Source organism: Macaca nemestrina, chromosome 12, assembly GCF_043159975.1.
Source record: "Macaca nemestrina isolate mMacNem1 chromosome 12, mMacNem.hap1, whole genome shotgun sequence".
Taxonomy (NCBI): Eukaryota; Metazoa; Chordata; class Mammalia; order Primates; family Cercopithecidae; genus Macaca; species Macaca nemestrina.
Window position 1 is genome coordinate 100848340 of NC_092136.1, and position 25857 is coordinate 100874196.

Consider the following 25857-nt stretch of genomic DNA (forward strand, 5'->3'; position numbering starts at 1 on the left):
ACACTTAAACTTAATTTTATACATGTAAGACTTTCTGGTTTCTGAGCTTCCCTAGCAATGCTGGTGCAAACTTCTTCTACTCTAGCACTGGTGACAGTTTTAGCTTCACAAGCCTATCTGGTAGATAGTAGCTTTCTTTCTTTCTTTCTTTTTTTTTTTTTTTTGAGATGGTGTCTTGCTCTGTCACCCAGGCTTGAGTACAGTGGCAGGATCTCAGCTCACTGCAACCTCCGCCACCCAGGTTCAAATGATTCTTGTGCCTCAGTCTTCCAAGTAGCTTAGATCACAGATGTGTGCCACCATGCCTGGCTGATTTTTGTATTGTTAGTAGAGACAGGATTTTACCATGTTGGCCAGGCTGGTCTCGAACTCCTGACCTCAGGTGATCCTCCCACCTCGGTCTCCAAAAGTGCTGGGATTAGAGGGTGAGCCACTGCACCCGGCCAGGAGATAGTAGCTTTCTGTGGTGCTAGGCTGTGAAAGATTCTAAGGATGAACCTGAACACCGAATGAATGATCACAAAACGTTAACTATAAACATTATTTGCTAACAAGAGCAACAGCATTCATGGTACATGCCATTTATATTTAGTTATGTGTTCGTAACATTTCAGTCAGCAATGAATCACATACATTATATTGATCCCATAAGATTATAATGGAGCTGAACAATTCCTATCGCCTAATGACATCATAGGTGTCTTAATATCATAGTGCAATACATTATGTGTTTCTGGTGATGCCAGTGCAGACAAATCTGTGCTGCTCATCTGTAGAAGTATAGCACATAGAATTGTGTATAACACATAGCACTTGATCATGATAATAGATACCTTTGTTATTGGTTTATGTATTACTATACTTTTGATCATTATTTTAGAGTGTATACTTCTACTTATAATGAAGTTAACCGTAAAACAGTCTCAGGCATGTTCTTCAGAAGGTATTCCAGAAGAGGGCATTGTCATTGTAAGAGATGACAGCTCCATGTGTGTTACTGCCCCGAAAACATTCTATTAGGGCAAGATGTGGAAGTAGAAGATGGTGATATTGATGATTTAAACTTGTGCAGGCCTAAGCTAATGTGTGTCTTTGTATCATCAAGTAAAACATAAATTTTAAATAGAAGAAAGTGTATTGAATAAGGATATAAAGAAATAAAAGATTCTTATAGCTGTATAATGTGTTTTAAGCTTTGACAAAAGAGTCAAAAAGTTAAAAAATTAAAAAGTTTAAAAGTACAAAATTTGCCATAAGCCGAGGTTAATTTATTATTGAAGAAAAGTATTTTTTATAAATTTAATGTAGTCAAAGCATACAGTGTTTGTAAAATCTATAATTGTGTGCAGTAATGTCCTAGGTTTTCACGTTCACTCACCACCCAGTCACTGACTCACCTAGAGCAATTTCCAGGCATGCAAGCTCCATTCATGGTAAGTGCCCTGTACAGTGTTCTGTTACAAAAAGATCTTTTACACCGTATTTTTACTGTATTTTTCTAGGTTTAGATATATTTAGATACACAAATACTTACCTTACCACTGTTAAAGTTGCCTACAGTATTCAGTACAGTAAGGTGCTGTCCAGGTTTGAAGCCTAGGAGCAATAGGCTGTACCATATAGCCTAGGTGTATAGTAGGCTGTACCATCTAGCTTTGTGCAATGCATTCTACAATGTTTGCACGATGACAAAATCGCCTAACGATCCATTTCTCAGAACACATGCCCATTGTTAAGCAATGCGTAGTTACATATTTGGCTCCAGGCAGTGGTAGATTGGGAAAAACTGGCACTCAGGTGCCAGTTGTATACACATGCATGCATACATGTGGCTATGTATGTGTGAGAAATCTGATTTGTAGAGCTTGCTGATTTTCACGGAGTAAATCCTCCCACCTTGGCTGATTTCAACAAAGGTCACTTACCCAGTGCGGGCTGGGAAGAGATGAGCACAAAGGTTCTGTGAGCCACTATGAGCTTGCTTTAACACACCACTGGCCCCAGACCTAATTTTTCCTAATTTCTCCCTGTATTAGTTAGATCATTCTCTCCTTTGTTTATGTACGTCTGTATCCTGCATAATTCCTTCCTTCTTTCCCTCTTCTCTCCTGTCCTCCTCTTTATTCCCATTCTCCCCCACTAATGTACAACTACAATAAGAAATTTAAGAAATTGCATATACACTGGGTATCTTCCATTTTTCTTAAACATTTGGCAATCTGCTATTATTGAAATACTGGACAATTATGATTATATTAACATTCAGCTACTAAAATGCAATTGCTATAAAATATGACTGGGAATTTAATGAATTTTATTTGCTTTTAAACTGGCAAAGGCTATCAGAAATTTGCTTAAATTCACAAATGAAGAATTTATAAAAGATGAATGATTTTATTTTTTTCAATCCAAAGGTACTCTTAGTAGGGAATACCAAGAAGGGTAGAGCACAATTAGCAAGAAGAAATAGCATTAAGTGGGAGGGAGGGAGTGATATAAATTACACTTTGCTGAAGCTCCCTCCCCTTGCTCCCATACACAAAGCCACTTTCCCCCACTCTAAGTTAGGGGTTAGAACATATAAATAGAAATACTCTTGAGGCCCTAACTAGCTCAGCTTAGGATGTACGGTGTCTCTGATATTTGAGGTGGGAGAATGGGAGGAGGTATATTTTCATGAACATGAGGATATTGACATAAATAAGGCAACTGTGTTATAGGAATATTTTTGGCCATATTAACAAACATAGGAACATCACTGGAGTGGTCTAGTTGCGCCACCAGAGGTACAAAGTTCAGCAGACCCTGATGTTTCCTTAGAATGTGCAAAGGTAGAGAACCGGCTGAAGTAACCTCACCAGTATCCCTGAAGAACATTTTTACCTAGTCAGATGCAGGAGTGAGTATTTAACCTGTTGGAATGAAACACTTCAGGGTACTACGTTTCTTAAATCTCCCTTTGAGAATACAGGTTCTGAATGACATAACTTAAATATCTTCCTTGTGTGACCTTTGAGTTAATATGGTCTTTTAAAAAATTCTATAAAATTGCTTTCTTAAATGCATACCTTTTGGTCAAAATAAAAAAAAAAGTATATTTTTAAAAGTGAATGTATATGCAGGTCATTTGGAGTATTATTTTAAGCAGCTTTTAAGATGCCAATTCTAATTTGACCTTTCACATATCTTGATATTTATAGTTGAAAAGAAGTTTGACTTTGTTTTCTGTTTTTAGCCTCCAATATTAAAGGGTTGTAAATGAAAAAGCAGTAATTAGGCTGGTAATAAATAGATAAGTGGGGAGGCAATATGTTATGGTTATGTCTGGTATTTGAAAATGTTTCTACAATACTTAAATGTTTAAAAAGTATTCTTATTTTAATCCCCCATTAGAGATTGCTGAGTAGAAAGGAATAAAGCAAAAGTAGTTTAAGAACAAGAAAGATACAATAAATAACCTACCTTTGTGGTTCAAATAACTAGTACACAAATAGTTTAATTTGTTACCACCTAGAGTTATGATGTTAATTGCATCACAGTGGATTATATGAAATTTTACAATCTACTCTCCTCTCCCACTTTCTCTGCTAGATTCTGTGAAAATGGTCAATTCCTTCTTGGTTGCATGGTTTTCCATTCCTCCACCTTATGAGTATAGATGGTTTTATTAAAAAATAGCAAACTTTAATTTGATTTATGTATTCGTCACTAGTTATAAACTCTAGAAGTAGAGAGATTGCTTGCCATTTTACCCCATTAACTACTCTTCTGCAGTTAATAAGCTTTGACATCAACTATGTGCTAGTGAGATATCACTCTTATACTAAAACTCCAATAGCAGCTTCCTAATTCATTGAAAAAAAATATCTAGAGCACTGCAGTTGGCCTACTCAAAAGAAAGAATTTAATAGGCAATTAATGCTTTATTAATAAATTCTTATGATCATTAGACATAAAGTAAAATATTTCACCTTTGTAAGCAGGCCATGAGATAAGGACATATTATCATCTTTATTATATAGAAAAGGAAACTTAGTTTGAGTAACTTGATCAAGATTGCATAGTTGTCATGGTTAGGCCAATTAATTAAAAATAACTGGGAGTATTCTCCTGAGAGTGTATTGCTTCTACTTATCTTCTGAAAAAGAAGAGGGCATTCTCCAGAAACAATTCTCCAGAAACTTAAGTTAATTTTCCCAATATATTTCCATAAGAAAAGTATTATTGCTGATAAAAATTGAGAAAGATGAAAGTAATATTAAATTCAAGTAAGAGTTAGATCTAACTGATGAGGTCCAATGGAGTGGGATTCATAGTGGAACTCTGTCACTAAGTAGATCCAAAAAAATTAAAATGCTGAAGTAGCAAGTGGCATTCAAGTCAGAATTAAATGAATGGCAAGTATCCAGATAGCCTTACATAGCACTTGTTTTTAGATGGCAGTATGGTTTTTTTCAGTCATTTGCTCACATTAAAGGGTATGAAGTAATATGTATTTAGTCTTTGACTTCTGATTATTTATTAATGCAAGATGTGCTCATGTGTCCAGCCTCTATACCTCATGTGAGTTTTGGCCATTGAGATCTAGTTTAGTAGTGCTGTGGATTTACTGACCTAGAAGAGAATGTCTATATTATGTAGCTATGGAGAGTTAAATTGGCCAGTACTTGGGAGTGAATGCCAGGCTAGCACCCCAGTTCCCCACCCCTTGCCAGAGCTTCTTCCTAAGAAGCTGTTGAGGAAGGAGGAACTAGATACAGTTTGGGACAAGGCAGAGAAGAGATGCTTGCTTGTAATCAATCAGAAATTAGAACTGTGATGTGATTTTCAGCTGTGATGTGATTCAGTTGTAAATATGAATGGGAAAATAATCCATTATTTTACATCAAAGACTGTGTAGATATCTTCTGCATTAATTATGATCATTTCACTTATTATTACATACCTTTATGGTCTTTCCACTTTGTATTGATTGTTTATATTGACATCTCAACAGGAAATTATTTTTGCAATGAACTCTACCATTTATGTTTTTTGTTGTAAATAGTGTAGCGTATTATAGCCTTAAGCAATTGTTTTAAATAGTACTTTAGAATATCAGAAGTATTGCTTTAAATAGTACTTGAGAATATAATTAAATCTTTACATCAAAACTGAGTGTTTTATTGCTTTGAAAATGAGAGGTAAGGAACTGTAATTTTTCAGACATTCTGATGTGTTAGCTAATGAGTTGCAAGATAATGGGACATATAGTCATTAATTAGTGATGAGCTGTGACTGGCACCAACATCACTGGATTTTAATCAAAACCTGGAAAGGGAAGAAGTGTAAGAATAAAATTGTTAAGAGACATACCTTTCAGATTTATTTTATTCCATTGCTACTTTTTTTTAGTGAATAAGTGTGGCAAGATTATCAGCAATGAAAAGCACGCCCTGGAAATTCCTATAAGATAGCATTTGAAAATGCATGATCCATAGAAAATTATAATTTGTGATTATGTGGGGGGTAAAAAAGGAAATCCAAACATATTTGGAGAATCATTCTTCAAACCACATGAAAACGTTTCTAGCAATTACTTTTGAATGATTTGTGTGCACCCCCTTGTGGCTGTTTATTAGAACCACTTGAAATAGCAAAAGAAAGTGACAGGAAACTTAATTGCCTGGCTTAAATAACCTACCCACAGTTAAAATGCATGGTAGATGCTATATTGCGAAGTATTACCCAATGTCAGATTTGCTTTTCTTCTACTGAAAATAAGTGAAATTACCAGTAATTGTTTTTTACTTTAAATGTGAACCAATATCTATAAAAATAAGTTGCTTAAGGCCAAGGTTTAGGTAATGGCTAGTAATTGTAAGTTAATTGTTTCTTAATTACCATAATAAGGCATCTTCAATAATTTATCTTATCAATATCTAGGGAGAGTATTAAAATTTATTTTGTATTTTTTCTAAAGCATCTTAGTAAGGTCATGCAAAGTTGCACATTCCACAGATATTATGGGATCCTGAATCTCCTGAACTTTGACTTGATTTTTCCCCCAAGTATTACCCTTCTGGAAGGAATTTCATCAAGCTTGTTTTGTGAATCCGGATGAAAGAGTTCCATGTGAGTGAAAATTGCATTTCTCTAGATTTATTTTTTAACTTTGCAAGGGTTGTCACCATAGTTGTACTCTAATTCCCATTTTAAATAAGGGTTTTGTACCCTCTATATGACATTTTCCTTTCTTATGCAGTAGCAACAGTAACTCTTTTAATCCTACCAAAATTTTAACACCTTCTTGACTTCAGGATTACTTCAGAATTGGAGGGTTTAATCCATATGAGTGACCACTGTGTAGGGATAAAAGTCATGTATTCCCAGGGGGAATGTATAAAGATGAGGCTCACAAGGAGCCAAATTGGTTTGTAAATCCACTTAGTGCCCTTTGAGTGCTGGCATTTTCCATTTTGATCTCTTGAATTTAAATTTACATATTGTGAACAGCAGCCACTGACTGCATACAAAAGTGGCATCATATTTCAGAGGTAGAGCCAGGCATTTGTTATAATGGTTTATGGAAAAACATGGGGTGATCTACTACTGCTAGGCCTCTGGATAAGTTCTGTTATTAATCTGGATTTCAATTTCTAGCTTTGAGTAACTACATTTTAAATCATTTAGGGGAAACTGTAAAGACTGCTTAGGACAGTTATGAATACAGAGTAGGCATTCAATTATTTGAAGAAGTTAACATTTATTGAGAGCCTTCCATGTACAAATCTATGCTAGTGATTTTTTTCAAAATAATTTATTTTGCTTTTAATTTTTATAAAAACTTTTAAGAAGTACAGGGATGAAACACTGTGTGTTTTCAGTTTTGGCACTGAGATTCAAATGAAGCTGAGTCGAACTTTAACATTCATGTTTTTAATATGTTCCAGATCATTTTTTAGATGTTTGATTTCATTACCCATAAAATATTGACTTTAATCTCTATATTGTGAAGAACTTAGTGTAGTATTTGACACATTAGAAACACTCAAGAAATCATTTCTGTTGTTCTTTATCACCCTGTTGGACGTTTTCACCCCCTTCATTTTTTTTTTTTTTTTTTTTTTCTGTTTAATACCTTTGCCACTTATTTATTTCTCCCTTTAGTTTCATGGTAAGAGAATGGGAAAAGAAGGGGAAAAAAAAGCAAATCCAAATAACCCAAGAAATGTGAAAGAAATAGAGATAGGAAATTATACTTAGCCCACAGGGTGCTGTTAATTATTCTGTTTTGTTATATCATCTGGCTTTTGCTTTATTTTGAGGTCCTATGTATGTAACAACAAGAGAAGGGGTTTAGCAGAGATGTAAACCATTGGATGTGAATGTGAGTGCCAAGGTCTTAGTATATGACATCAGCCCATCTACTCCCTTTCACAATCCTTTCCTTCCCAATAAAAAACATCCATTCATTTTTATTAGTTCTGCCAATGTGAGATGGAATTTTCTGACATAATATTTCTTTGAATCTTTCCATGACATCAGATGTAATTGGAACAAAGTGAAATTAATCGTTGTCTTTATTCTTTCTCTATCAAGCATACTCCCTACCTCATTTGCCCCAAATTCTGATGTGTTACCAAAGTTCCAGTGGCTGAGGCCAAAACCTTAGTTTCTCCATTGATTCCTCTCTCTTTCTCCCTCTGTGCAATTTGTCATTGAGTCCTTTTGTGTCTTCCATAGAACTGTCTCTGGAATTCCTGCTATGCATCTGTCAATACTACAGGAACCCAGCCTCGTTCCTTATCACTTCCAGATTTGAATTTCTCTCCCAGCCATTTAGCTGACTTTAAATACATAAGCTCATGCTTGTAAAGGACTGATTGCAATTTTCAGCATAAAGTAAACATTCAATGAATAGTAGCCTTTATTATTGCTATTATTCCAAATTACACAAAAGTACTGATGATACTGTCTTTCCCCTTATGCAAACTTAACTTTAAAGGTGGAGTCAGCTATGTATTGCATCTGTACAATCTGGATACGTGTGTGTGTGTGTGTGTGTTTGTGTGTGTGTATGTATGTAATTGGGGGTTTTAATGAGGGCAAAGAGGTTTTAGAGAGATAATTAAAAGTGAGCTATTTTACTGCTATTTCTAATAATCTCTTCCCAGTAGGACGCCTGCACAGTCTATCTGGAGGTATGTCTGTCTGAGCTCAGAAATGGGGATTAGGTGATGGATGTCAGTGGTATCTCCAGTTGGCCCTCATTGTCTGGGACAAGATTTTTTGCCTATTAATCTAATTTGTATGCTTTCACAGCATAGGATTTTGGTCTTCTTTTCAAGATCTGTCATTTTCATTTTTCTGCAAATCAAAGATTAACAGGATCATGGATAGTGGTGTTAACATGCTAGTTTTTATTTTTTTATTTTTGTATATTATCTGTGTGCATTTTTAGATGATGGACTTTAAGAAATTAAACTTGACTAGAGATAAACCAGTTTAATGAAAATAAGGAAAGTGACACTTTCATTGAAATGCATATATTTTGATATAATTTCAAACTTACAAAACAGTTAGAAAAATAGTACATGGAGCACCTGTATACCCTTTAACCTCTTTTAAAGTAGAATAATATATTTTAAAAATAAGAAATTTTCTCTCTTTATCCTGGTATTTGCTAATTATGTAATGGATTTTGTTCAGTTGTCATAATCGTAGAACAAATTATAAATTTTGTAACTGGGCCTCCTCTTTATTTTAATGCTTTCTAAAGGCTGTTTTTTAAAAGAACATCCCCTTCCAGAATAATGGTATCCTTAGGAATTTCTGTCTGCTTGCATTCAGTTGCTGGTCTTCATATCTTGCACTCCCATTGCAGTAGTCTTACAGATCAATATGAAAAGCTTTATTTGTTTTAAAGTTTAAGTAAATCTCAATGTGGAATTTGGGGCTAAAATATGTTTTCATTGAAATGAAATCAAATACTATTTTAGTCAGGTTGGAAACATTATGAGACTGTTCAGGCAAACCTCAATTCCTCATTATGAGGAATCTAATTAAATAGGGGAAAAAATAAGCCTTTTTTTGCAGCTGTAGAATTCTACCATTCTAAGGGCAAAATGGAAGAGCTTTTATATAGTTTAATTTTAAAATGATGCTTGAACTGGCTACATTAAACCAGTGTAATTATAGGTATTTGTAAATTTAATACCCAATGTGCTGTTTCTTAGTTAAGTTTTAGAAGAAGAAATTTAAGTATTCAAACCAAGATTTCACCACAAGTACTTATTTTCATATTTTTCACATTGTTATTAGGATCAAGGGAAATAATATGTGAAAACAGCTTAATTATAAAGTAGAAAAACTGTATATAACATGTAAGTTGTTTTTATAGATGCAAACAAAAACAAAAACAGTCTATTTGATACGTTGGATAAAGCAGCCATTTTTTCAATGTTGTTGGCATGAAATTCTGCAAGATTTAATATATGTGCATTTTTTATTTCAGATCCAAAATGCTAATGATGTATTAATTGCACCACTTGAGAAATTTCGAAAAGAACAGATAGGTGCAGCAAAAGTAAGTGTTACATTTTATTATTCTTTAGATATTCTCCTGATAATTAAAGACGACATAATTTCAGATGTTAACATTTTTGAAATTAGAATGACCTTTTAAAAAATTTTGCACATCATTTTAAAGTTTTTGCATAGAGCCTATTACAAAAGACTGGACTTCTTTTAGACATAAAATATATTATTCTACTGAGTAGATAAAAAGCATGTTATAAATGAGTTCTTCCTATCCCAACAATTGTAGGAATTAACTATTTTGAAGACAGGGTGAAATTATGAGGAACTCTCTTCCTAAATAAATTAAAAATTAGGGACTGGGCACATTGACAATTCAAGCAATGATTATATGAGAACTTTTAATATTCTTTGTATTTCTTATTAATAAAAATATGTGTTTGTGAAAAATTTAGAAATGTTTGTCACAAAGCCTTTTTGTTAATGTTTAATTGACTATGGACCAATTAAATTTCTTCTGATTCTAATAATCTGAAATTTGCCTGCATCCTCATTCTTAGAGCCATATTTTAACCACTTGTGCAACATCATGGGAGCATATAAAACTTAAGGTTTCTAAAATAGAACTAATCATCTCCTCTCCCATCCTTCCCTCATTCTTACCCTGTTTGAGTTTTCCTTTTAGTCAATGTCATATACCTTCCCCATTCAGGCAGTGCTGTCCATTCTAATGCAGAATTATTTCTACTCCTTTCCTCCTTACCTCTGTCTGAAATATTTGAAATAGCCTACTCATTGATCTCCACACCCTCCTTCTAATATATTAACACATTTTCACCATCTTCAATTATGTCATTCTTCCAATGATGAAACCTTCTGTGGTTCTGCTTGACAGTTTAATTTTGATTATGAAAGCTTTGCACAACTTGGAATTTTGAACTTTGCTACCTTTCAGTATACCCCACCAGCAGGCATAATTTTCTGTTCACCGGTCTCTGTATATACCTGACACTAATCATGTCTTTGCCCAAACTTTTCCCTCTCTCTGGAATACTTCTTACACTTCACTTTTTGAAGTCTCGCCAGGTTTCATATCCCAGCGCCAGAAACAAGCCTTCCTTATATAGGCCTTTCTCATGCAGATGTTCCCCTTCCAGAACCTATTTGGTTTCCTTTTCGTAGGATTGAATAGCCTTTACACATATTTCTCTTAAGAAGGTAACACAGTTTGCCTTGATAAGAATTTTATGTGCATTTCTCCACCAATTGTGAGCAATTTTCAAGTGAAGGACTAAAATCAGAACCATTTTTATGTTAATTAATTCAGCAAATATTTATCAGTCTCATAATTGGCTCACACGTGGCATGCGTGGTGTTTGATAAGATGAACGGATGTAGCTGTAAACAAGTCAGAGATGATTCCTGCACGTATGTCCCTATTATCTTTCATGAAAAACAGACATAGCAGTAATTACAAATGTATTGGGGATTGTGATGCAAAAGTACAGAGTGCTTTACAAGGGCATAATTAATGGATCTGAACTTGTCCAGGAAATCAAGAAATGTCTTCTGCAAGAAGTATTAGGTAGAGACCTAAGTCATGAGGAAGAAAAAGGGGACACAATGGTGGGGAGGGAAAAAAACTTACAAATATTCCAAAAAAAGGAATGGAATATGGGAATGAATAAAGGTTTTCTTGGTGGAGGAGGGAAGAGCCTCGCATTTTAGTAGAAGAAAGTCCAGTGTGTTTGGAGCACAGTGGACCCTGGAGGCAGAGGCCACGTGTGCAGCTTTATAAATGACTCACAGTATTTTACTCCCTAGCCTAAGGGCAGTGATAAGCAATAGAAATGTTAGCGGGAGAGTGATACCATATTTGTATTTTAAATGTCATTCTAGCTGCATATCATGCATGGATAGGAGTAGGACAGACTACCTGGGCAAACCAGTTTTGGGGCTGGTGGTTAGTGGCTTTAGATAAGGAGGGTGAAAGTAACTGTGGGGACAAGGAGATGTAAGAAAGCTATATTAGAGGTGAAATGACAATAGTAGGAAGTGGGTTACCCACTGGAAATTTAGGAGGAGAACGTTTCAGGAAAATGTCTCTCAGGTTTCAGGTTGCATAATTGGGTGGTTGTTGAACCACTTACTGATATAGGCAACATTTATGTTGGATGGCAATGATGGTAAGTTGAGGTTTTTTTTTTTTTTTTTTTTTTTTTTTTTTTTGAGACGGAGTCTCGCTGTGTCACCCAGGCTGGAGTGCAGTGGCCCGATCTCGGCTCACTGCAAGCTCCGCCTCCCGGGTTTACGCCATTCTCCTGCCTCAGCCTCCGAGTAGCTGGGACTACAGGCGCCCGCCACCACGCCCGGCTAGTTTTTTTTTTTTGTATTTTTAGTAGAGACGGGGTTTCACCATGTTAGCCAGGATGGTCTCGATCTCCTGACTTCGTGATCCACCCGCCTCGGCCTCCCAAAGTACTGGGATTACAGGCTTGATCCACCGCGCCCGTCCTGGTAAGTTGAGTTTTTAGTCATGATGAGTGAAATTTAGGCTCCTCTGAGACATCCATGTGATGTTGAATTAGCAGGTGTGTGTTCAGATCTGAACTAGAAACAAACACTTGGGAATTCTGTCTTCTAGGTGTTTATTAAAGTCATGGGAGTAGGTTAGATCCCGTTGAGAAAGAATAGAGCGACAAGTGAAGAGGACCCAGGACGCTTATAACCTAAGAACTGTCTCAACACTTGATGTTTGGGAAAAGAAAGACAGGAAAGGAGGCTGAGAAGGAAGGAACAAAAGAAAGAGGAAATGACAAGAATATGGTGTCCTAGCACAAGGAGAGGCTTTTCAAAATTAGTAGTAGCTAATTTTTATTGGCAGGGACTTTCAGTGAAAATCTGTGACCTAATTAAATAGTCACAAGCAAACTGTGAGGTGGGAACTGGTGTTATACCTGCTTACAAATGAGGAAAATGATGAGGTGACCTGCACCGAATCACAGAGCTGATCTAAATCACAGAGCTGATCTGAAACAGTCAGTGTGGTCCCCAAATGAAGCCATTTTATTTCAGAGCCTTGACTTACAATATTTTACTTCATCAATGTTGTTTTTATAAAATTGAATTAGAGCTTTGTGAAAAATTTTTTCCCTAGTACACATATTCCAAGTTTTCTAGCCCCAAAAAGAGTAAGTTTCATCTGTTTGGGAATTATCTTTTTCTTACGTGGAGGTTTAAGTTATCTTACAGTTGCAGTGGCAGGAGTCTTAATAACATTTTATTTTGTTTTGTAAACATATTAACTGCAGGACAGATCAACTGAAAACACCCATCAGTATATATTATGCCTTTACCTATTCACTGGAAGGTTAAATTTGTGATTAAATGAAGCCGGTCTTGAGCATTAACATTATTCATTTAGTGTTTTGGTGGTGGTGATTCTGTGTATTTTATCTGCCTGATGCATTTAGTACTAAATTATTTCTAAGCTGCCAAGTAGTTCTTGCTTAGTAAAGTGAATAGTGAATTAAAAACAGGCATGTTTGGCCGGGTATGGTTGCTCATACCTGTAATCCTAACACTTTGGGAGGCTGAGGCGGGTGGATCATCTGAGTTCGGGAGTTTGAGACCAGCCTCCTGACCAACAGCTACTTGGGAGGCTGAGGCAGGAGAATTGCTTGAACCCAGGAGGTGGAGGTTGTGGTGAGCAGAGATCATGCCATTTCATTACAGCCTGGGCAACAAGAGCAAAACTCTATCTCAAAAAACAAAACAAAAAACAAACAAACAAAAAAACCAAAAAATAAAACAGCAACAAAAAAAACCAGGCATGTTCTTCCAAAATATATGTATAGATCAATTTTCTTTTGGCATTGTGGAATAAACATACATGAAAGTACTTATTTTTTTCTATTACTTCAGTCCCCGTTTCCTTAGGTATTTTCTTATTTGGTGCATAAAGTTAATTCTAAAAGTGACACTCTGCAGCTTTTCAGCCTTTGCCTTGAAGATTTCCCACAAGCATGTTTGGGCTGATTAGCCAGCTGGAAGGCAGGGCCGTTGATTAAGCGTAGAATCTTCCACTGCAGTCAGCGACCTCTTCAGCTTGGTCCACACAGGCAACACAGAGTGGAAAATGCTGAGTCAAAGTGGCCCTTGCCTTGCAACCAGATGATACTGTTTAACTGCAGTGGATAAGATCCATGGACCACAAACATTTCCTTTGTAGTGTGTTCTATGGCACTTCGAGACACCTGATACTTCACTGTGAAAGTAAGGCTCTTGGTAAGTCACAGTTGTGGGAAAGAAGCATCGTGCATCCGTGAGAGGCATTAGAAAAGATTAGTAATGGGGTTGTTGAACTGAAGGACAGAAGGAAATGGGTTCTGCTGTTTCAGATACTTGGAGATTAGGAGAATTATCTATAAACAGTTGTCAAGGATGTATTTATTTGAAGTTTCTTAGTAAGTTGGTATATTCAGAATGACATTGTGTTACAGGCCAGACATATTACATGTGTCAGAGGCTTAGATTGAATGTTTAGTTTCTCCTGACACACTGCTGCTTTAAGTTCTAGAATACTAGTGGAAAGTAGGTATTCAGAACACTTGATGTCAACTCTATGAATTTCCACCATAGGAATATATCCATAGTAGTCATATTAGGTCGATGCAAAAGTAATGGCAAAAACAACAATTACTTTTGCATCAACCAAATAGTATAGAGTAAGATGAATCATAACTGGTTTTGGATGCTTTTTGAATAAATTGACAATTCTATTTCCATTTCCATGACTGTATTGGAAACTTCGCTGTTCTCAGAGTTAATTGATTGTAAGGTCCTCTCTGCACTTTATATGCCTGTTGCTACGTAGACCAGCTGACTCCGAAGTATAGATAGAGCTGTATGTCTGAGGTTTTTTGTTTGTTTGTTTTTATTTTTTATTTTTATTTTATTTTTATTTTTATTTTTATTTTTTTGAGATGGAGTCTCACTCTGTCACCCAGGCTGGAGTGCAGTAGTGCAATCTTGGCTCACTACAACCTCTGCCTCCCGGCTTCACGTGATTCTCCTGCTTCAGCCTCCTGAATAGCTGGGACTAACAGGTGCCCACCACCATGCCAGGCTAATTTTTGTGTTTTTAGTAGAGACAAGATTTCACCATGTTGGCAAGGCTGCTCTTGAACTCCTGATCTCAAGTGATCCACCCACCTTGGCCTCCCAAAGTGCTGGGATTATAGTCGTGAGTCACTGTCCCCGGCCTTTGTGTGAGTTTCTAATCAAAGATAATACACTGTGGAAAAACAAATGTATGTTTATAAACATACATACATACCAGAGTATTACATATGTTTAGTGATGGAACTTGCACTAAGGAGGACAAAGGCTCACTTTCCACATACGGATGTATATTATACAGAAACAAACTGGGAAGAGACGTGGTGGCCCAGTGAAGATCAGAACTCAGTTCCTCAGACCAGAAGCCCTTCTACTCCCTAGAGCAACTCTGTTGTGAAATACTTCATTTTCTTTACCTTTAACAAATAAATGGTTTAGTGTGAAATATCTTAGTTATCAAAATGTTTTCAAATATGCCCAAACCTACCCCTTTAACCAAGCATAGTTAATATATTTCCCTTACTTTTGAAATTCCCCTTGGCCGGGCACAGTGGCTCAAGCCTGTAATCCCAGCACTTTGGGAGGCCGAGACAGGCGGATCACGAGGTCAGGAGATCGAGACCATCCTGGCTAACCTGGTGAAACCCCGTCTCTACTAAAAAATACAAAAAACTAGCCGGGCGAGGTGGCGGGTGCCTGTAGTCCCAGACACTTGGGAGGCTGATGCAGGAGAATGGCATGAACCCGGGAGGTGGAGCTTGCAGTGAGCTGAGATCCGGCCACTGCACTCCAGCCTGGGTGACAGAGGGAGACTCCGTCTCAAAAAAAAAAAAGAAATTCCCCTTGATGCCCAGGGTCCCCAGTATACAGTAGGCAATTAATGCTGACTTGTTTCATTAAAGATAAGAAACTTGGGAAATACTGCCCGTGAAAGTTAAAGGATACATTTTTATTTCTATGAGAAATGTTTTGTGAGACATTGGTTTTTATTTTTACTAAGACTTTAATAAAAATCATGTGAACATTCTTCTATGGTTTTTATATAGAAATCAACAATATATTGCTAGTCATTTTATAATAGAACTTGATTTCTTTATATTGTTTTCATGTTGAAGACTGTAATGGAAACCGATAATTCTGGTCCCTTTGTTCTGTCCATTGTAGAGTTTGTTTCTGTCTCTGAACATTTGTTTATTATTTTTAAACATGCCTTATACATGCAGTTATTTTAGCATGTAGTATCCAAAAAATCTATACATAGTTGTCACAATTCCTGTTTCAGTCTTAGATTTCTGTCATGTGAAAAGTGACTGCAGTCTAACTTGTCTCAAAATAAAAATAGCTTAGAGAATCTAAGAAGTATTACAAATGCCTCACTCACCTCGAACAGAGTTGCAGGATACAAAATCAATGAAAACAAGCAGCTTTCCAATGTAATACTATTAATTAACTATCCAAAAGGAAAATTGAGAAAACAATCCCCTTTATAATAGCAATAATAAAATTAGGTGCAAAGTTAACAAAGGAGGTAAAAGATCTGTATATAGGCAGGTTCCTTGGAAATAGATTTTGTAGGTTCAGTTCCAGACCACTGGCCTAAAACAAATATCCCAATGAGTCACACATATGTTTTATTTCTTACAGCATATAAAAGTTATATTCACACTATACAGTAGTCTCTTAAGTGTGCAATCATAGTGTTATGTCTAAAAATCAACATACATACCTTATTTAAAAAATACTTTATTGCTAAAATATGCTAACAATTATCTGAGCCTTTAATGAGTTGTGTTCATTTTTCTGGTGGATGGTCTTGCCTGGATGTTGGTAGCAGCTGACTGTAAGGGTGGTGGTTGCTGAAGGCTGGGGTGGCTTTGGCAGTTTCTTCAAAGAAGACTACAGTGAAGTTTGCTTCACAGGTTGACTCTTTCATGAAAGTATTTTCTGGAGTGTGTGATATTGCTTTTTGATAGCGTTTTACCCGTAGTAAAATTTTAAATCTTTTAAAATTGTAGTCAATTCCTTCAAACACTCCTCTGCCTTATCAATTAAGTACATGGAATATTCCAAATCCTTTGTTGGCATTTCAACAATATTCACAAGGAATAGATTCCATCTCAAGGAACTAGTTTCTTTGCTCATCCATAAGAAGCAATTCCTCATCCTTTAAGTTTGATCATGAGATTGCAGCAATTCAGTCTTGTCTGCAGGCTCCTCTTCTAATTCTAGTTCTCTTGCTGTTTCCACCACATTTGCAGGAAGTTCCTCCACTGAAGTCTTCAGACCCCTCCAAGTCATCCGTAAGGATTAGAATCAACTTCTTCCGTGAATCATAAATGTTGTCAATGGCTTCTAGAGTGGTGAATCCTTTCCAGAAGGTTTTCAATTTACCTTGCCTAGATCTGTCAGAGAAATCACTGTCTTTGACAATGATAGCCTTATTGTATTAGTCTGTTCTTGCACTGCTATGAGTAACTACCTGAGACTGGATAATTTCTGAAGAAAAGAGGTTTAATTGACTCACAACCAGGTACAGAAAACATGGTTGTGGAGGCCTCAGGAAACTTACAGTCATGCGGGAAGGGCAAAGGGGAAGCTAGCACCTTCTTCACATTGCAGAGCAGGAGGAGGAGAGAGAACAAAAGAGGAAGTGCTACAAACTTTCAGGCAACCAGATCCCATGAGAGCGCACTCTCATGAGACTAGCAAGGGGGAAATCTGACCCCATGATCCAGTCACCTCCCAGCAGGCCCCTCCTCCAACACTGGGAATTACAGTTTGATGTGAGATTTGGGTGGGAACACAGAGCCAAACCATATCAGTTATGAAATGCATTTCTTTAATCATAAGATTTGAAAGTCAAAATTACTTCTTGATCCATGGGCTGCAGAACAGATTTTATGTTAGCAGTCATGAAAGAACATTAGTCTACTTGTATATCCATCAGGGTGATCAGGTAAATTGGCAATGAGTAGTTCTATATTTAAAGGAATCTTTTTTTCTTAGCAAAAGGTCTCAAGAGTGCACTTAAAATATTAAGTAAACTCCCCGTCTCTACTAAAAAATAATAAAAAAAAAAAAAAACTAGCCAGGCGAGGGTGCGGGCGCCTGTAGTCCCAGCTACTCGGGAGGCTGAGGCAGGAGATTGGCGTGAACTCGGGAGGCGGAGCTTGCAGTGAGCTGAGATCCTGAGATCTGGCCACTGCACTCCAGCCTGGGCGACAGAGCAAGACTCCGTCTCAAAAAAAAAAAAAAGAAAAGAAAATATTAAGTAAACTATGCCGTAAAAAGATGTGCTATCATTCAGGCTTTGTTTAACCTTTCTAGAGTTCAGGCAGAGTAGCTTTAGCATGCATCTTAAGGGCCCTAAGATTTCTGAATGGTAAATGAGCATTGGCTTCAACTTAAAGTCACCAGCTTCATTAGCCCCTAACAAGAGAGTCAGCTGGTCCTTTGATGCTTTGAAGCCAAACATTGACTTCTCTTCTCTAGCTATGGAAGTCCTGGATGGCATCTTCTTCCGAGAGAAGGCTGTTTTGTCCACATTGAAAATCTGTTGTTTGGTGTAGCCACCTTCATCTATGATTTTAGCTAGATCTTCTGGATAACTTTCTGCAGCTTCTACATCAGCATTTGCTGCTTCACCTGAGATGTTTATGTTAGGATATGGCTGCTTTTCTTCCCCATGAACCAACCTCTGCTAGCTTCAAACTTTTCTTCTGCAATTTCCTTATTTCTCTCAGCCTTCATGGAATTGAAGCGAGTTAGGACCGTGCTCTGGATGAGGCTTTGGCTTAAGGGAATGTTGTGGTTGATCTTCTGTCTAGACCCCTAAAACTTTTTCTTCATATTTGCAATAAGTCTGTTTTGATTTCTTACCCATTTGTGTGTTCACTGGGGTAGCACTTTTGATTTCCCATAAGAACTTTTGTATTCACAGCTTGGCTGACTGGCACAAGAGGATTAGCTCCTAGCCTCTGTCAGCTTTCAACATACCTTCTTCACTAAGCTTAATCATTTCTAGCTTTTGATTTGAAATGGTAGACATATGACTTTTCTTTTCAGTTGAACACTTGGAAGCCATTGTACCTAATTGTGTGTCAGGGAAGAAGGAAGCTGGAAGAGAGAGAGACAGAGAATGTCCAATTGGCAAAGCAGGCAGAACACGTGCAGTATTTATCAGTTAAATTCACTGTTTTATATAGGTGTGAGACCATGGAGTCCCAAAACCATCACAATAGTAGTATCAAAGATCCCTGATCACAGATCACCGTGACAAATATAATAATCATGAGAAAGTTTGAAATATTATGAGAGTTAGAAAGTTGTGACACAGAGACGTAAAGTGAGCATCGTTTAAAAAATGGCACTAATAACCTTTCCAGACACATGGTTGCCTCAAATCTTCAATTTGTAAAAAATGCAATATCTAATATACAATAAAACAGTAATAAATGAGTCATGACTGTCCTTATAGTTCCCTTTATTATAACTTCTGTCAGTGGCACTTATGTATATAAGGTTACAGAATTATTCACTTTATTTGATCATCTTTTTTAACGATAATAGTACTTGACCCTTTATTTTAGTTAACTAAATGTTGCCCTGAGCACTTTACTTGTAAACTTACTTAATCCTCGTAACCAGCCTATTAAATAAGACACCTGTTAAACTCATTTTATAGGTAAAGAAACTGAAGTGAAAAGAAGTTAAGCAAATGGACCAAGGTAATCTAACTAGTACGGAGTAGAGTCAGATTTTAAACAGAAATGAGATAAAATATATAGTTCTTTAATAGCACATTTGGTGCACAGAAGACATGCCTCTTCTCCTTAAATAAGGAATACTGATGAGCTCATTTGGGTAGTGAGATAGTGTCTTATAATATCAGCAGCAAGTTCTACATTGTTATCTTAACTTGAAATCAAACTCTGGCACTTACTAGAAGTATAAACTTGGACATTCTAGTTGCCTTTTCTAAGATTTAATTTCCCCATATGAAACATGGAGAAAATAATACAACTACTCTCATAGGATTGAAATAGCTTAGACATTGCATATAATTTGTTTAGCATAGTTTCTTCCACATAGTAAGCACTAAAATGTTTATTGTTTTTGTTTTATAATTATTCATAATTATTGCTATTATATACTTTCTGTCAGTGTAACCAAAGTATCATTGTAAAAATGAAGTCATCGTGCATGTAGATTAGTTTGCCTTATTTTGTTTCATGGTCACACTTCATCAATATTCAAAAATCAACATGGAGACGACAACAAATCTGGGTTGATTTTTGAATATTGATAAAGTGTGGTTTACAGGGGTACCTGGGTACCTAGCAAGAAGGCATCTGGATGGACATTACTTATAACTAATGACACTATACAACTTATTGAACACTTAGATATAGTGTTCCATATATAGCACTCTTATAAAGTAGAAGGTATCATCATTTTTCAGATAGAATGATGAAGGAGCATTGCCAGCCACCAAGAGGTGAATATATACTGTAGGCGAAATTTGAATCCAAGTTCTTTTATATTTAATTCAATAACCTTGGCAGTATACCATACCTGCATCCTTTAAAGGAATGTAAATCTTTCCTCTTTTTTTTTCCTTTGTAGTTCATAGTGTGTTTTCTCCAACTTTACAACATCCTAGTGAGGTATCAGCCCTGACCCCATTAACACCAATGGAAGAACAAACCAAATGACATCTCCTGGAAACTGTTAGTCAGTAGTTATTTCTGCATTTAATGTTTCTATGCCAGTCATTGCAGATGCTGAGCACTACTCAGGACACTGAGGCAGGAGAATCACATAGAGTTAGAATTTTAGATAGGAACACAACCAAGAAGCCATTCTATTGGAAAGTTTTAGAATTCAAATCAATATATGTGTATCACTATATATTAAATATATGCATACATACATCCTTATATAGATTATTATAGCTTTAAGTGGTTCCTCTATGCTTAGATAGGAAAATAAGCTCTTATAATTTGATTGTACTTACATTGTAGGTAAGATTTCACTATTTTACCCTCCTAATGATGCCTTATTTTGATGCCTAAAGACCAATACTTATGAAATGTTTTAAGCTTCCCTCGAAATTTTATTTTTCCAGAAGGTCTTTATGCTATGTTTTTAGGTCAAGTATGCATTTTTAAAAAATTAATGCTATTTGCAAGTGCCATATATAAATAGTTATTGGCTGTGCAATACAGTGGAGCCTCATTTATGTCATTGTTGACATCTATGTGAGAGATCTTGAGATTGAAATCTTGCTATACCATAAGATTATTTTCATTTTTCAGTGATCAGCCCTCTTGAGTGAGAGTCCAGCCTGTTTTCTTGCAATGAAGTCTTCTCTGTAGTAGATCCAGTTACTTACAGTAAATCTGGAGGAGGGAGAAATCTCAGTTGACTGAAGAAAATTTTCTAGGTCTCTTGCTTTTAGTAGGGCCAATAGTGGGGAGTTAAGCTCTGCCTGAAACATCCCCATAGCACACAATTTCCCTGTGAACTTTGTATCTTCTTTACATAACAAGGTGGTGTTCTTGGTTTAAGAGCTGGTGCTTTTATCTGTAGGTACTTTCTTTCCTCTACCACATTTCCCTGGCTGCCCTGCTGCAGAAGAATTTGCTATAGAGAATTTATTCTAAACGTATTTCATGATACCTAGTTTGGCCTTGACATTGCTATACGCATTACTATTTTTACTTATAGCTTCTTTGTTCAGGGTCATTGCGGTTCCAGTAGTCTTTGAAGTGGTCTGGAAGCTATATGTGCTTTCTGCTTTTCAAACTTAAATGGTGAGAAATATTCTAAAGTACTTAGGAAACCTCATATTGACTTCCTTGGAAAACATAAACAAGTACTCAATAAAATTGGAAACACTGTATTTCACACTTATGTTTTAGAGTTCAAAGTTACAGATACAAACAGGAGTATGTTTCAAGTGTTTGGAATCAATAGATTTGTAGGGCTCATCATTTGATGTTAACCACAGAGCTTTGATAAAGTGACAACCGTCAGTGAGTTAAGCCATTCTGTGTTTAATTTTATTCTGTAATTGTTGATTGGTTGTTGAGAAAACACAGATATCAGAGTTTATTATCAGAGTGATCTAAGAAAAAAGGTTTAAAAAAAAGGATTTTCCAAATAATTGTAATAAAATACTTTTGTATACCTTATAATCTATTCTTCGGTACTGTTGTAAATAAATTGTACCAGCATTTGAATTTTAAGTGTTTTATTGGGTTGTTCCTACTGCCGTCACCAACATTCTATGTGTATTAAATTAATATTAAAACTTTATAATATACATGGAAGTAATTGGAAACCCTCTAAAGACTATGAATCAGTGAGGCAAACATTTAGAATCTGTCTATAGATTTAAAAATTAAATTATGAACCTCAGCCTGTTTCCAGTATAAAAATTAACGAAAATCGGCTGGGCACGGTGGCTCATGCCTGCAATACTAACACTTTAGGAGGCAGAGGTGGGTGGATCACTTGAGGTCAGGAGTTCGAGACCAGCCTGGCCAACTGGTGAAACCCCGTCTCTACTAAAAATACAAAAATTAGCCAGGCATCGTGGTACATGCCTGTAATCCCAGCAGGAGATTGAAGCAGGAGAATCACTGGAACCTAGGAGGTGGAGGTTGCAGTGAGCCGAGATTGCACCACTGTACCCTAACCTGGGTAACAGAGGGAGACTCTTTCTTAAAAAAAACAAAAAACAAACAACAAACAACAACAACAACAACAACGAACCTCAGCCTATTTCCAGTATAAAAATTATCTCAAACCTTTTTTTTACATCAGAAATACATAAAATTTTCATGTCCCTTCTACCAACAAAATGTATTGACCACCTGTTTGTCAAAGCTGCCAGGATTAGAATCTACAAGGAAGTGTCAGCATTTGCTGAACATCCCTGTTAGATTAATTTGTTCTGTTTTTTAGATGGAGTTTCACTCTCATTGACCAGGCTGGAGTGCAAAGGTGCGATCTTGGCTCACTGCAACCACTGCCTACTGGGTTCAAGAGATTCTCCTGCCTTAGTCTCCTGAGTAGCTGGGATTACAGGCATGCGCCATCACGCGCAGCTAATTTTGTATTTTTAGTAGAGACAGGATTTCTCCATGTTGGGCAGGCTGGTCTCAAACTCCCGACCTCAGGTGATCCACCCACCTTGGCTTCCCAAAGTGTTGGGATAACAGGCGTGAGCCACCGTGCCCAGCCTGGTTCTTTTATTCTTAATATGACATTGTTCCTATTTACCTAACTCTTGTTCTGTATAAACGGCTCCTATTTTTCAGTGTTGTTGTTGAAATTTAGCAATGAAAATGGAATATGAAGCCCCCAAAGAGTATCTGGATACTATAGCATTTTTAAAAATAGTATATTTATATTGATCAGTAAAATTATTTATCTTATTATTCATGTCATATTATTTATTCAGATGAAAATAAAATCGCAGCAGCCCTTAAGGTGCAGCTTTTTGATCCTTTCCTTGCCTAGTAGACGTTTTGGTGAGACTTTTACTATGTTTTAGTTTTTGTCTTCCAAATTAATGAGATTTTTTTTTTTTTTTTTTGAGATGGAATCTCACTCTATCGCCTAGCTGGAGTGCAGTGGTATGATCTCAGTTCACTGGAACCTCCACCTCCCAGGTTCAAGCAATCCTCCTGCCTCAGTCTCCCAAGTAGCTAGTATTATAGGTGTGCACCACGCCTGGCTAATTTTTGTATTTTTGGTAGAGATGGGGTTTCACCATGTTGGCCAGGCTGGTCTGGAACTCCTGACCTCAGGTGATTTGTCTACCTCAGCCTCCCAAAGTGCTGGGATGAATTAGATTTTTTTAGAATGTAAATTTGATCATTTAATATACTGACAGGATCTGCTCTTCTACCTCATTCTCCTTTCCCAGTCTTGAGTCAGGAGAAATTTGATTACCATGCCGTAATCTCTCTCATGTTGTCACTGATACAAAAACATTCAATTGGATGGTGTTGATCTGCTTTGTAACAAGCACATTCCTCGGCATTGGGGGATGCAAAAATACTATATGACGCTTGCCCTCACGGACCACACACTGTAGCAGAAGAAACTCCAGAGAAATAAATAATTATGGTTTAAAGGCATCACTGATATACCTGAAGTATGCCCATCATATCTTTCAAGCACAGCGGGAGGAACAACTCACTCTGGCTAACCAGGGGAGGCTGGCAAAGATCCCTGTAAAGTTATACTATCCAGCAGGTGCAATATAAAGACTGGTGGAAATTCTCCAGTCAGTACAGGGGAAAATGGCATCCCTGGCAAAAGAGAAGACAGGGAAAGGAAGTGACATAGTGGTATAAAAATTTGAAATTTGTTATGTGGCTTAGAAGCTTGATATATACTGGTGTGATTGCAGCTGCTACATTTAGCCTTTTTTTCTCTCTTTTAGGAACATGAACCACATTAAGAAATATATTTTACATCACAATTTAGCAAGTATATGTGCTAACATACTTCTGTTTCTACAAGGGATGTATTGTGGTATATTCTATTGCATTCTACTCTAATTTAGTTCATTAAAAAAAAAAAATGCTGATTCTAACCCATGAAACTCATTGTATAACCTACTGGTGTGTTATATAACCCATGGCATGAGTAAATACCAGGTCAGAGTTTAGCGTGTATATGCAAATGGAGGATGAAGGCAGAATTAGTGAGAAATGAGGCATGAAATAGCCAGCTAGGGTAGAATAATGGAGAGTTTTGTGTCACACCCAGTTTTTTGTTTAATAATAATGATCAGGATATAATTGGTATTAATAACATATGTCAGGCAGTCTTCTAGGTGGCTCACATATATTTATTTATTTAATCTTTACAATAAACTTGTGAGGTAGGGCCTATTCTTTTCAGCCTCTTTTTACTAATGACTAAACGGAGCCACAGAAAGGACAATGTAATTTGCCTGAGATTAGGCAGATACTAAGTACCAGAGCAGGGATTGAACCCAGGCATTTTAACTCTAAGGCACATGCCCCTCACCCACATACTGTATTCATGAGGGCCGTCCAGTCTTGACCCTGCATTTCAGGAAGACAACTTATGAGCAATGTGAAAGGCTGGTGTTGAGAAACCACCCACCAGCCAATAATTAATAATTATTTACATTAGAATGTTCATAGTTGTCTTTGTTTTGTGTTGCAGAATACCTGAGTTGGAGTAATTTATAAAGAAAAGAGGTTCATGGTCCTGCAGGTTTGGACGTTCAGGTGCAAGGCACTGGCTTCTGCCAAGGGCGTTTGTGCTGTACCATACATACGGATGTTCAGAGCTGGACGTCTGTGCAAAAAAGGGACCGAACAGGAGAAGGAGTCTTACCTTATAACAACCCTCTCTTGTGGGAAGTAATCTATTCCCATGAGAGTGAGAGCTCACCTAGTCCCAATAGACAGCATTAATCTATTCTTGAGGCACCCAAACACCTCCCACTAGGCCCCGATTCCCAGGACTGCTACCCTGGTAATTAAACCTCAGCATGAGTTTTGGTGGTAACAAACTACATCCAGACCATAGCAATGATAAATTTTGTTTACCGTCAATGTCTGTTACCTGCCAGACATTCAAGGCTTGGAAACCAAACACAATATCAGCAGGAGAGCAGGTGTGGACACCTCGGGCCTGTGTCAGATCACAAAGGTCTTTGACTGTAAGCTCCCACTGAATACCATCAAGCAAAGGGCAGACCTCTGGAGCCCCCATCTTTTCCATGGAGTTCATAGATGAGCCTCTTTGTTGGCCCTCCCGCTTCCTTGGGGCACCACCTTTTGCCTTTTTCATTCTCTACCTTGATTCTGCAACTTCTGGAATTGTAATGTGTTTATTTTTGCGCCAGATTAGTTCTCCAGTCTGCCATATCTTTCCTTTTTAAAATGTATTCCTTCCCTTCCCTTTGGGTAGGATAGGCTTATTGCCCCATCCATAAATTCCGCTGTTATCCAGTCCCCAAAAGAAGTGTGGCACAGGATAGAGTGAATCCAGGGCTATCTTTAACAGTTCTTACTTGCCAGCTCAAAGCACGGATCTCAGGACTCAGATGACTCTGTTCTCTTTTACCTCAGGATGAGTTTTCCACCCTGCAGTTAAGGGTGACTTTTGTTTCCATCCTGATTTGCAAATGTTGATTTCTATGTTTTAAGACAGGGGTTG

At 36.9% G+C, this 25857-nt stretch overlaps 1 protein-coding gene across 3 annotated transcripts in view; it reads left to right on the plus strand.

The window, feature by feature from the left end:
* LOC105466506 (Rho GTPase activating protein 42) overlaps positions 1-25857 on the plus strand; it is a 312048-nt gene that overhangs the window by 164659 nt on the left and 121532 nt on the right. For all 3 annotated transcript variants that reach the window (XM_071075500.1, XM_071075501.1, XM_071075502.1), the window contains one exon: positions 9497-9568. In XM_071075500.1, the coding sequence (XP_070931601.1) occupies positions 9497-9568 (72 nt within the window). The remainder of the gene's footprint in view (positions 1-9496; positions 9569-25857) is intronic.